Source organism: Artemia franciscana, chromosome 6 (assembly GCF_032884065.1).
Source record: "Artemia franciscana chromosome 6, ASM3288406v1, whole genome shotgun sequence".
In the NCBI taxonomy this organism is placed as follows: domain Eukaryota; kingdom Metazoa; phylum Arthropoda; class Branchiopoda; order Anostraca; family Artemiidae; genus Artemia; species Artemia franciscana.
In genome coordinates, this window is record NC_088868.1 from 28,679,342 (window position 1) to 28,693,608 (window position 14,267).

Genomic DNA, 14,267 nt, shown 5'->3' on the forward strand with positions numbered 1-14,267 from the left:
CTTCCGTTCTAACTGTGAAATTCGGCTGAAAGAATTTTTTCGGTGGCCTGTCTTAAGGTTTTTCAGATAACATTTTCTAATACGTAACGTCTTGGGCTTCGTGAGGATGGATTAAAAGGATGTTTTCCCGGCTCAATGAATTTTCTCTCAAGAAACAGTCTTAACAAAATGTCTGTTGACAAAAAGATTGTTTGAATATTATCAAACACGTGTTTTTCAGACAACGTAACGTTTCCCGGACAACTTTTTCTAAAAATTAACGTCTTAGGGTTCGCAAAGATAAATTAAGGGGATGTTTCACCTGCTTTGCAAGTTTTCTCTTGGAAAACAATCTTAACGTTCCCAAATTTTTAAGTGTATGACTTAAAGTGCTTAAAGATCATTGTGGGATGCTACGATCCGGTGATTTGCAAAATAGTCTACTCACGCTGCCTTAAGTTTGTCCTCCTTGGCTAGTGTGTCAGTTCTAGTGTGCTTTATAAGCAACAAAATAAATTATGTGACAAAATGTGTTAGTTTATGTAATTTTATCTGGCAAACACTAATTTTGACCCGATTTGGGCGAAATTACTACCCAACGAAAGTTATAAGATCAATCTAAAACTATCAAAACAAATTTGTTTAGCCTCTCAAATTTAGGGGCCTTGCTGCCACCTAACGGTGCATTTCCCCTTATATTTACATATATATATGCCTTAAAAAGTATTTATCATAACCGTTATTATAATTGTTGATTATAAATTATATATTATATCATCATCAAAGTAATAATATGATATTAGTGTTATATCATAGTAACAATAATAATATATATCTTAATAATAAATTCGGGTACTGGTTTTATAGACCCCCTACCTCTAAGTCGGTCATTCATTGACGCTTTATTGAACCGGTTTTTTTCGTTAGTTTTTTTTCAGCTTAGCGTGAGACAAGATAAAGAGAAGTGACAAAATAGATAGAAAATATTTAATTTGGTTTATACATTTGTATATTACGGGGGGTAGGGGGTAAAGTATTCGGACAATGTAAAATTAGATATCAATTCCTACTATATAACATGCAGAATAATTGTACCTATCACATTATGCATTTAGTCCCACTATAACTTACCCCAACCCCCCAATGTGGAAATATATAACCCAATTTTTTTCCCAAATTATTAAATTTACATCTTACTTAGGTATATTTTATTAGGGTTGAGCGTCAGAGAAACCTATTAGAAGAATATTAGGTAGGAGGTATATCATACAAGTCCCTAAATTCGTTATGATAATGTAACAGATTCAAACAATCACTGTATCCATTTTTCGGAGACGATGTTGCGTGTATCAGCTCCAAAATGATTCAATTTAAAGATTTTTGAACAAATTTTTTTAATCAATCATCTAATGATATGTAATCATTATATTGTGTATTATTCCAGATAATACACAATATCCGCCAAGAAGCGTCAACATGGTTTTGCATATGTCAACTTTTCTCTTGTGTAGTCTTTTATGCTGGAGATTTCCTTCTAAGTTCCAGTTGAGCTTGCGCTATTCCTTACTGGAAAAAGTTTCTTGTAACTCATTGGAATCTCGGCACTGGAAAATGTTTTCCAGTATTAGTATTGGCTAGGAATTGCTTTTATGACAGGTGTTTGAAAGATTAGTGTCCCTGTTGCAACATTTTTCTGCAACATTTAAAAGCCCTAGAGTGAATTCCGTCGACCTTATTTTTTCTTGTTGTTGGATTTTTATTCAACTTCTAGACTGATTGGTTAATTTTTTTTATATAAGTTTAGACTATTTCGTATTTTATTCCAACTTTGATATCTCTTAGACAGTTGCCAAATATTGGATTTATTTATCCATAGAAAATGGATGGAGAAGAATGTTTAGAATTGGAAACAGGTAAGCTGTCATAACGTGGTACCTGTTTTTTTTTGCCAGGGATTGTACACTATTTACCATTAGCGTAAGCGAAACTAATATATTTTCTCTGCAGTCAGTTGGTACCTCCTGTTTTCTCAACCCTGTCCCCTATGAATCTAAGCCGGCTCTTGGTTCCGCTTCCTGGCTTGTCTCTTCCCTCAGTGCCTCGGCCGAACACGAGATGACAAAGAGTCTAGGATTTTGGTTTATTCTGTATAGAAAGGGGACACGGCTCCAGCTCTGCTTCTAATAATTTCTTTATGGGTGATCCGGTTTCTCCATGTTAGTAAGAATGTGTTTGGATACTATTTATACAAAACGCGTTGTATGTTCAGCAAGTAAGCATTCACATATAAAAATCTTCCTATCATCTACAAGAGTCTAAACTCGAATGTCCCCTAAACTGCCTTTAACCTGTCATAGGCGTAGCTCTTTTATATTTGCTTCATTAGATTACTTAAGGTAAATTTGCCTCATTGGTTTGTTTTGTAAATATAGGGAGATACCGAAAAATATGTAGAATAGTCGATAATACACTTAAAAATACACTAAACAAAAACACTAAGAACACTATCATACATAAAAGGATAATATACTTAATTGGCTAACAGCTCTGAATACATAGTATATCCTGGAATAGTGTCGTATGAAATATTCATGACAGATAAACTAGATAATAACTAACATTTCAGATGAATATATTCAACACAAGATAGAACTGAAGAGAACATTAACTAGATTAGTAAAATTATGTCTTCGTATTATGTTTTGTTGGTTGAATTCTTCCTATTTTTTGGTTTCTTTTTCTCCCTTGTCTTTGTTTTAATATGGCCTCCACAGAATCCTTAGAATGGTATTTTTTCCTCAACTAGCTAAGAAAAAAAAGAAGAAAAACTAAAAACTGCTCATGACGATCAAACGTCAACCGTTCAATCCGATGCACCATCCATCCGTTCGGCCCTCGGGCTGGAGCATTTCAATATGGCCGCATACAACGCTGAGGATTGGTTTATTTCTCTCTACTAGATAAGAAATTATGTCATAGAAAAACAGAATAAAAAACAGATCAATACAATTTCGACAGTTTACTCTTCGATACGGATCAGTAATTCATCATTTCGACCCTCATCAGTCCTAAAGCGACTGATAACATCAGTCGCTTTAATAACTAATAACATTCTAAAGATAGATTTTTCTCTTATCTACCTAATAAAATATTTCGTGAAAAGATAAAAAAAAAACAACAAATTGAGACTTGATAAGAAATTTACTGTTCGATTTGATGCACAACCCATCCTTGTGGCCCTGATTTGGCCCTCAGGCTGAACAATTTCAAATAGGCCCCATAAAATTCTAAAGCCCAGTTTTTCCCCTCAATTAGCAAATAAAATATATCGTGAGAGAATACACAAAATGGATTAAAACTTTATTGCTCTTTAATCCGAGACGCAATCAGTTCTTTCAGCCCTCATTTGGCCTTCACGCTGAACGACATCCGAAATCATCTTCCGGTCTATTCTTAACCGGTATACTGACCATTTACCCGAAACTGAAGTGAAACATTCAACTTTTTGTCACTAAATTGCCTAAAATGATAAACTTTTCTTGTATTGGTCTTATATTAAAACCAACTTCACTTGAAAAAAAAGGCGGTAGCTTTCGCATTTTTTGACTCCACATGCTGGGCACTTCCAGCTGCCGTGACTGACATGACGCGGTACTTTGTTATGATCCTTCCGGAAAAATTAGGTTTCTAGACTGCAATATAGTTTCTCAAGCGTTGTGTCATTTTAAGATTATATGCGAAATATGTGCACGGCGGCATTTTTGCTGTTTCGGTGCCAGTAATGAATATACTGTATACAATGATGCATAAGAACCGTCAGAATGGTAATGGTGATGCATCAGAAGTCACATCCTGTTTATTAACGTCTAGTGAAAGAGCTTGTCAGACGACAGGCAAAAAAAAACTGTATCGTATGTTGTTTCGTGAGGACCGGGAAAATTTTTCTACCTACTCCCCCTGCCTTGAGAAAAACTATTCAGGAAAATATCAGCTCCGTCCCCGAGCCTTGAGACAAAAAAGAACATCCTTACCAAATTCCATATAAAATTAGTGATCTTTTAACGAGACTTACCAATTGCATGTACCCTTTATAATGAGATATACCTGCCTGACTTAAGGCTTCAGGCAAAAAAAGACGTATGCTTTCTTGTAATGGTCGTAAACCAACGGAGCCTGATTATAAAAGCACTCTAAAAAAATATTGGCTTCAGCTACACGTGATTGGTTAGGTGTTACGAGGAGTTACCAATTATATAAAATAATATCCACTAGTTCATGTTTCATGTTATCACATATTTAGGCCACTGACTTAAAAAAAAAGTTTATCTAAGTATGAAAAAATGTAAACAAGCAAAATTTTACATTATTTTTGGGTCACGTTTTGGTTACTATTTTTGTGTCCTACTCCAGTGTTACTGGAAAAAAAAAAATACTGTTTTTATCTTGTCTTAAGAGGCTGTTATTTAGAAAAAGATATACTTGTAGACGTTACTTTGACTGCCTATCTATTGCTAAAAAATTTAGCTAATTGCCTGCCTTAGATTGTTTCGCTTAGCAAACTTTCAAATTAAAATATTTCTGATTCTTAATTGACAAAAAACTCCTTTTCTTTTATTTCAACTTTCCTAATTAAGCATAAAAGTTTGTAATCTCTGTGATAAAACTATTTTCTATTGCTTATAGGATATCTAGAATGGAAGAGGTGCACTGAGTCTTTTAATCTGTTAAATTTCAAGTTTCCTTCCATTTTGAAAATAAAAAAAATTTAACTTCCATATTTTTGTTTTTATCTGTGGTAGATAAATTGTAATTTTGGTTTTGGATATAATTCAAATCTCTTTCTTCCATATTAGAAACCTTGTTAACGAAAAATATCTAGTATCGCGTTCTCATTTTGTATTTAAAACTTTATCTTTTCTCTTCTTAAATCCAAAGTTTTCAAATACAAAATCCAATGTTTAAAAAAATAAATCCCCTTCTAAAAACTCATTTATTCCTTAAATACTTAGGAAGTGCCTATAATAGGACAAATATGCTAAGTATTTTAGTGGAATTGACTCTCTTGTTTTTTGAATTTAACACTTATGCCATGTTTTAGATTTTGGATAACTCTATTACTATTTCAAACTTTTAATTAAAAACCTAACCCAAACCTCTAAAAAGAGGCTCCAGTCAAATGGCAGCTGGAGAAATTATTTCAACTAAAACAAAAGTGAGGTTGTTTTCGGGTGGGATTAAGTGGTGGCAAGGGTTTGAAAGATATTTGGGTCTAGAAACTCGTATGCATTTTCCGAACATTACAAATTTTATTCTTTTGTATATTTGCCCCCTCCCCATGAATACTTTTCTTCTTTTAAGATTGCTTTCATTTATTGAATTGTTTCCATTTTAAACTTCTTAACTTAGTTATAAAGCTTCAGAATTTACTTTTGAAGGAAATTGCTATTATTTTCAGACTCCCCTTTTTTTATAGTTTATAACCAACATATTCAATGTCTTAATCCTTAAACAATACTAAGTATTATGTATTACCAAGAAATCTTTATGTATTTGTTGACACACTGTTTTCCCTATTGCTTTTGAATTTGCACAAAGCAACCGAAAAATTTACAAAGGCTTTTGCCATTTGAATTCAAATTCTCTCCTGCCCTATTCTTATTCCCCACCATTTTTCTCTCTATCATTTTGCCCCACTTTCTGTCTTAATCACTATCTTTGAAAAAATAGCAAAGGAATATTGTGTCAGCATTTCCAAAAATTTGATGCTGTCCAGCTAAGCATATGTTAATGATAGAGCTGTTTTCCCTGTTCTTGCCAAATTTTCTTGGGGAAAAAATCAATGACCTAGATCCTTAAAAAAGCAATATCGCATCAGCACTATTGAGTTCATACTTGAATGCCCAAAAGGTGATAAAAATGGAAATGGGGCGTAATTTTTGGAGTTAAAAATGGTTCTTGGCACTAATGTAGATTTTAATCAATAACTTCTGGGCTTGTTGCTGAACTCAAAGGATCACTTTTCCCAATTGATCCTTAGTTCCCCATTCGTCCTGGTTATCTTTCACTCAAATTTGATTCTGCTCTCCTAAGCATAACATAGGTATCTCAAAAAGCTACAGCCTGTGGTTGTGAGGATTTTAGTCATTCGAGCAGCTACAGCCTATATATCTGGCGTAATGAATCTTCGAACGTTTTTCTTTTGAATAATGCTTCAAAATCTTTATTATATGAGACTAATTAGATTATTTAAATAATTTGTTACTTGAAACTATTCAAAAATAAATGTTGGTTAACTAGATATTATATTCATAATGCTTATTGTATCATTATTACATGGTCTGTTGAGTGACCAAATTTACCAACTAAATAAGACAATTTGTCATCCAGAGCAAATACCAAAAGGGGTTTTCCAGGTTGACAATGTCAATTTTTTCTTCGGGGACGCCCCCATCCTTTCAAGTCACTATAGGCAGGCCTATGAATTAGTCTTCTATGTCACATTAGAAATACTTTGGAATAATTGAGGGCCACTGTCCCCTCAGCAGTGGCCTCCATTGGGGAGGGGGCCATCTGTCTCACTTGATATTCCCCTCCCCTAGTTTTGAGAGATAGTTTTTTGATATTTTTGGCACATTCCGTTTGTTGTGTTTTCATTAAGAAATAGATCCCCCCTCCCTGTAAATTTCATGAATTGACGACTTTCTCCTTCAGTAAACATGCTGAAAACTTGGTTTAAGCTTATTCTTTCAAATGAGGTTATGACTTAAAATACACCCCCAGCCCCCTAATAACCATAGGTGGCTCTAAGGACCAAGGCCAGGTGGGGTAAGATCCCATCATTTAAACGATTCGTAGGCCACATTATGCGATTCGTGAAAATTTATCATAATTAACCTTCTACCATTTACACTTATCTACGGAGACAACAAGAAGCTAAAATGGAATACATCATGTGTAACTAAGGATAGCTATGTCTGTATTTGCCTTTTGTTCAAAGTGAACCGCTGCTGGACAATGTTGTTTAAGTCAGTTAAGCTGGTGTTGATTTCTCTGAAGAGAGTAGCACATTAACGAAACTGAAACAGAAGCAGCTCTACTTTTAAAGCATTAGAATCTGGATGGCTTTCTCGGTTTCGAAAAAAAATAGCTGCTAGCTCAATACCTGCGACTGAAATCTTTTCTTTTATATATAAAATTAAAGTTGGAAACAGAATGGCTGAAAATTGACAAGGTCAGCTCTGAGATTAACTCCCATCAATGTAGTGAATCTTTCAAGCAAGATTCTAATTGTTGTCTATAGAACGGATGCCTTGAGGTCTTGGCTTGACTGACATTTCGGCTGTCAAGACGAGAGGGTTCAAGCCGTCAACGAAGGTTTCTCATGAGATCTGCTTCTGGATCAACTTCTCTCATTCTGGTAAACCTTTTTGCACTGTTGACGAAACCGTACATTCATTGTCCGATATTTCGAAAAGTTTCTTCATAGCTTTAAGCATCTCGATTGCGTCGATGCTGTTTATCTCTTATTCAAGTTTTTTTGCTGTTCTCCTGATATTGTACATATTTTTTTCATAAAGATGAGGCAAGTGATAAATTCGAAGTTTACAATCTCTTTCAGAAGGACGCTAGCTTGTACCTTTTATTTGATTTCGGGGTTCTTTATCTGTTTTGTACCACAAATAGCCGGAGCGCTTCATACTAAGTAACTGCCGCTTGTATGATTTCAGCCCCAGCAGTTTACCGAGTCGTGATAAGTTTTGAATATTACAGCTATTTTCAATCGAGGAGTTTCCTTTAAGGGTGGCAAAATGCTTTGTAGGTGAAAAGAAGAACATGTATATTTTGTCAAGGATGTTGGAAAGCTAAACTATCCAAAGATTTGAATTGCCACTAAGTTCTATAGCAACGTTTAGTCTATGGGCCTGTCATGGAGTATAGGGCAAACAAAGATCACGAATTTCAGATATTTCCTGCTGGGCTCCATTAAATTGACCAGACATCGCACTTAAATAGTCATAAGACTGGAAAGATAACTTATGCAGAGGAAATCCTCTCCTTGACAATGTTCCTATTATACTTTCTTCAATACCCTACGTGGTTTCATCATTGGCCTCGATAACATCTAATAGTTTCTTTTTAGGTGTCCCTTCCAAGCTGGCATTGAGGATTAAACCCTCAAGCTTATCAGAATATAATGCATCGGGTATCGTATCACAAAATAAAATTCTGAATTCGAAACCTAGTTGACAATCTTCTCCCTGACTTCTGCTAAAAGAAAGTAAATAAACTTGCTCCCAGGAATTGTGGGTAAATAAGTAAATTTGTATAGTCTATATTGGGTATCAAGAGCTACCACATTTCTCACTAGAAGTCGGATAATTTGAATAAAGTTGCAACTTCGTTCCTTAGCTATGCTAAGGCCAATGCCCTGTCTTGTTATGGTCCCTGTAGCGTCTAAAAAAAAACATTTTACAATTTTTCTGTTTGTCTTTTCACATTTCGATTGCTGCAAAACCTTAGAAGGAAATACAACTTAGACTGTCTCAAAATTGAGCACCTGGGACCTCGATGAGGTGAAAACAAGCGACTTATGCAACTTTATAAGAACCAAAGGAGGGTGTCAGTTACCCCCCCCCCCCCTTCGAGCCACTCCTGCTCAAAACTATTGGAATGTGTATTGGAGCGAGGAAAAATTTCATAAGTAAATTGTACGATTAATTTGATTTCACTGTACTTTTACTAAACCATTTCGTGATTCATAGTAAAAAAATAAGTTTTATGTCCTTTTTTGGCTTTAGTCTTTTATTTCAAGAAAACTTTTATACATATACCAAAAGTCCTTGTTTAATATATTATACAAGTACGTTAAGACAATTAGTGCTATTTACGAGTATGCCCTGGATAAGGTTGGAAGTGAGCTTAGTGGGTAGAGAGTAGGGGGACCTGTACATTCTAGCTTTTTTGTTCCGCCTAGATTTTGAAAATATTTTTTTTAGAGTATTTTCATTTGAAAATGTCTTTTTTTGAAATTTCATTGTAAAAAGAAAAAAAAAATGATTTATCTTCCCCCCTCTTAGATATTGAAAAAGACATTCTCCCCTAAACTTTAGCAGATTGAAGTCACTAGCCACTAGATATCGGTTGTTTGGTATAAAATTAGGTGTAAAATATGGATTATTTAGTTTACTTTGTCTTAAAGAGCGGAAAAACACCATGGAAGAATATGATATTATTAAACTGGACAGTAAAGACAGTAAAGTAAGTAAAAGTCCCTTTCCTAGTAAAAGTTTCCTAGAAGTTATACAGAGTAAATCCACGAAAATATACAGAGAAAATATACATAAACATCTTAGCAAAATGAACGAATTTTTGGAGCTTTTGAAATTTCAAGGTGTCAGAACAAGCTTTAAGGCTGATATTCTTAAATTAGCGATCAGTGAGGATGGACTTAAACAGTTGAATTTGCATACAAAGTGGTTCGACAAGTGCGTTTAATATAATGCTCACTATAAATAATTGAAGTTTCTTGAGATATACTTTTACAATTGAGCTCTATAGGATTATAATATTTTTTAGTAATTACCCATTTTGACAAAGAAGGGAGTTTTCTGAAGATATTAACAATTATTTAGACCCTGACATTTTCTACCAAATCTTTCAGCATTTCGACTTTGTACCGAAATTTACTATTAGTATCATTTAATTTAACTGTATTAGCCAATGTGAAAATTTTTTACTCCCCCCTGTCATTTATACAGAAGATACCTTCTGATAAACTACATTCATCAAAATGTAGTATTTCCGACCTACTATATATTTTCATATATTTTTTTAGTCGTTTGCCGGTCTCGGAGAAGTTTTGACAAATTTATGCCCATCAAAAATAAAACCCTTTGTACGTGGTTTATCTGGAATAGTGATATATTGCTCGTCGCCAAGGGAACAAATACATACATCCAAACTTTATTGGAGATTGTGATAAAGCTATTCTGGTATTATTTTCCTCAAACTCGTAATAAAGCTCATAATAAAGTCACAACAAATTTGAGGTTCTGTTTCTCAATTTCATAGTCATAGAGGCTAAAAGATATGATAAAAAAAAAACTAGAAAAAGTTCTCAAAGAAATTCCATATTTTTATATGGACATTAAATATTCAACCATAATGATATTCAACCCTAGACATAAAAGTATTCAATCGTCATAAAATATTATATAACAAAAAATATTCATATTTTATGTGGTCATAAAGAACAAAATTCATTAATTTTCTAATGGATATACTTTTATAAATATTGCATATTTCTGCTCCACTAAGGAGCAGAAATATCAATAGACTTTATTATTAAAGTAAAAGGTAAGAAACACGGCATTGAATTTAACAGTTCTACTGGCAGTGCTGATATCCGTTTCAGGGCCCTTCAGCCAGGAAGTGCATTATGGGGGGGGGCAGTCATCCTATGCTTTTGAACACCCTCCCTCTTTACCTTCCCCAAATTTCTCCAGGTACCCATGTCGAGCTGGGTAGACCTTGGCTGGGAGTAGGGCGTTATGCAGCTCAATTTACCGTTTGGATTGTTTTTCTCTTTATTGTACGAATGACGTATGGCTTTCATATTGACTCAGTAGTTTTTTGGGCTTATCACAACGGATTAGGACCCTTATTCCTCCCGGATCAATCCGCATTGGTGTTAATGACTGAGAAATAGCAATGATAAGAGAGCCCCATATCACATTTGTAATCTCTCGATGGCATCAATCTTGTACCCTAATGTTCAAACAAGTGATCTGTGAGAGAAACTTAAAGAAGAAAAACAGGCTTAGATTTCTGCAGGGACACAATATAGATTCAAAATCTCCAAATCTGTTCCAAGGGTTGGTGGTGCCTGGGACAAAATTAGTTACGATGCCCCCCTCCTGACTCAAATATAAATGAAAAAATCCCAGAAGCCCCAGCTGCGGTTCTCCCCAGCTACGACACCCGAGGCAGCTTGCCCTAGTTCCCCCTTTAAATGGACCTGAATATACAGTTCAATTAATCGAGCAATCTCTTCTTTTTTTTTAGTTTAGCTTAATATTAATTTAGAAAGTGACAAACATGAATTAAGTCGTCCAATCTACAAAGACGCTACGTCTCTGTCAGTCAAGTTGATTTCTAACACAGAAATAATCAGTTTTCCGGTGTTTTTAGAGTTCTCCACCCACCATTCCAAAATGTTGGTTTCGAATTCTAAGCCTAAACCACGCAAGGCCTTCCCCTTCGAAGAGAGGTGCCCATTAAAGTAAAAACAGCCGAGCAACTTACATGAGCTTGCGCAGTATTGGTCAAAATGGTTTTTTCCTTCATGGAGTTGTTAGTAGAAGCAGTAGTTTTAGTGTTTTCTGATCGAATACAGTAGCACAATATGTTCAGTAAATGATGTATTTGTTCCCAAGATCAAACAATTACTTATTGTGATTGAGATTACCAATATAATGAACTATGACACAACACAGTTTTTGTATATTAAAGAGCTAGCTCGCACTGTCTGTTCCAGTTATTTTGATCTCCTATTTTTTCTTAAGTCTGATAAGAATGGAATTTGTTGGGAACTATCCTTACCAAATTCCTTTTATTGAAGCTCTTATTGGTGGAAGACAGAATAGTCGAAACATTTTGGTAGCCAGTTGGCTAGAAGCACAAACATTTTCATTTTATGTTAAGCTTTTCGTGGATGCACCTACAAGCTAAAGCTCAAGCAAGGCTGTATACATGGGTGGGCGTTGTCAAGTTTGAGCTATCCCCCCTGAATGAAAACTCTAAGTTCACCCTGTGAGTCGAGTGAAAACAAAAAACTTTGGTCTTTCTCCCAAGAGGGCTCAGAAGCTAAGTTGTAAATATTGGATTGAGTTTTCAAAATTTTTTACTCCTTGATGATTCTCTATTCAACCAATACTTTTTTAAGTTCCTTAGCCAAACATAGCATTTAAAAACAGAGACCGTTTTTTAAATAAAATTTTATTTTATTCTTCTGCAAGTGATGCTACTGATGGGAAAAAAGAACCCAAAACTGATTCTGTGCCAAAACCCAAAACCAGAAATTAAATGAATTTTCGAAAAAAAATTAATGTGACTGCGTTCATAGCATATTTTGTTTTTCCGAAAGAAAATGCAGGTTAGTTTTTTGAAGCAAAGTGGTTTCTGTTACACTTTAGAGAGCTTCAGAGGCTTTGTTTTTCAGCTACTACTTTCAGGTCATGCTAATCAGCTCTACTTAAGGCGTACTCAATTTTAGATGTGTCGTACTCTAATTATAGTTTGCATTTTATAATTACATAGTATACGGAAATTATAATTTGCAACTCTATTCATATGTTTGAATAGATGGCACTGTTATTTAAAATAATCTATAGCCGTGGTTTCTTAATATTTTTCTCAAGCTTTGCTATTGGTGTTTTTTAGGTCTCACATTTTTTTTTTAACTATGTCAAAATGAACTTTTTTGCTTAAAGAAAATACAGCTAAAAGAATGTCATGTGATCAACGAATGTTCTCCTTTTCAACACTCTTTCAAGATGCATTTTATATACATTTTATTTTTAATCTCACCAAAAATAGTAAGCTTAACCAAAAAAGAGAATCTTTTAGACAAGAAAAAAATCTTGATTGTGGCCATAGATCTGACCCCCCTAAATCCTAGAGACTTTTTTACATTCCTCTACTTTCTTTCCAACGAAAAAGAAGAAAATACTAATCATACCATGAATATAAACATACTAAAACATTAGAATATAACAATTCTATAAGATGAATATTTTATTTATAAACATTAATTTAAGCTTCAGTAACTCTTCCTTTTTTCTTTTATACTGCAAGTCAGTAACTTCTGCAGCACTAATGTAGCCTGATTTTGCAGGACGTTCTAGATATGAGTTAAACAAAAAAAGGAAAATTTTCTTCAGCTCAAAGTAAGGAGCTACACTAAAGCTCAAAACGAACAGAAATGATCCCTTATATGAAAGGGGCTTCTCACTCCTCATTACTTCGTTCTTGATCTCGCTAAAAATAATAGGATTAATAAAAAAAAGAACCTTTTAGACAAAAAAAAATCTTGATTGTATCTGTAGATTTAGCCCCCATAAATGCTATAGATCATTTATTCATTCCTTTATTTTCTTTCCAAAAAAAGAGAAGTAAATACTAAAAATACCATAACCATACTACAACACTAGACATTCAAAATACCATAAGGTAAATATTTTATTTATGAATATACTATTAATTTAATCTTTAGTCATTCCCCTTTTTTTGCTCTAGAGCAGGTCAATGCCTCCTTTAGTAGTGGTGTAGCCTGATTTCGTAGGTCGTTGTAAATATGAACAAGGTTAAACAATAAATCGTATGTAGTTATACGGTGATTCTCATTAATTCAGTAAATTATAAAGAAAAAGAGGCTAAACTTGCTGATTTATTATGGATTCGAGACTCTATGCATTTTTGTGATTTACTATGGATTTGACCATCGTCATGGGTTGTGTTGGAGAGCAACTTCACTCTTTCTAAAGTTCTTTTAATGTCTATTTCCGCAATGAAAACAAAGTTTATTCTAAAAGATATTTTATCATTTTGTGGGAAATCGCATTTATTTTTTTTTATGGCATCGTTAATTTTGTAATGAGCTTTTATATTATTTTTGTCCCTCAAGCAATTTTTGTCCCTTCAATCAACTTTTTAAAGCATTCAATTGAATACAGAGCTTTCGGCAGTATTTTTACGATGTTTCTCCATAAATAATTCTTTATGATGTTCTTATGATGTTTTTTTTTCTTTGGTACTAATTGAATTTCAAGGTTTCTTTGCCTTTTATTTAAAATCTGTTTTTGAAAAATGAAATCTAGCTTATATAATCTTTAATCAAAATTAAGTTCTCTCGAGAGGCCTACTTTCCAACTTTTCACCTGCTGAGATACGGATAAGATTCTCACATCAAAGGTCAGAGTTGTTTACCTATTTTTCTTCAAATACGCTAGAAAAGCATAAATAAAGATAAAACTGACAAAATTGACGGCAAGAGCCTTAACATTTAAAGCAGATGTTCTCATAAGATTTAGAAAATAACTATTAAAAATAAAAAGGTAGTATATGACTCGTTTGAAACGTGTCTGACTCTTGCAATACTTCAGTTCAGAACTGTGATTCACTACGTTTGTAAATTCTCGAATTTTCCAGTATTCACTGAATGACTGATTGCCAAAGATCGTTTTTGTCGGACAACACTCCAGGGCAAAGCGAAAAGTGGGTTGTCTCCG

The 14,267-nt window shown here is 34.0% G+C and overlaps 1 protein-coding gene across 3 annotated transcripts in view; it reads left to right on the top strand.

Annotated features, from left to right (window-relative positions):
* The first annotated feature begins 1,599 nt into the window (after positions 1 to 1,599).
* Positions 1,600 to 14,267, top strand: part of LOC136028281 (solute carrier family 12 member 6-like) — a 240,876-nt gene continuing 228,208 nt past the window's right edge. For 2 of the 3 annotated variants that reach the window (XM_065706023.1, XM_065706025.1), the window contains exon 1: positions 1,606 to 1,892. In XM_065706023.1, the coding sequence (XP_065562095.1) occupies positions 1,859 to 1,892 (34 nt within the window). In that variant the 5' untranslated portion in view covers positions 1,606 to 1,858. Of the gene's footprint in view, positions 1,893 to 14,267 lie in introns of all 3 variants that reach the window. The other variant, XM_065706024.1, reaches the window with a different exon arrangement.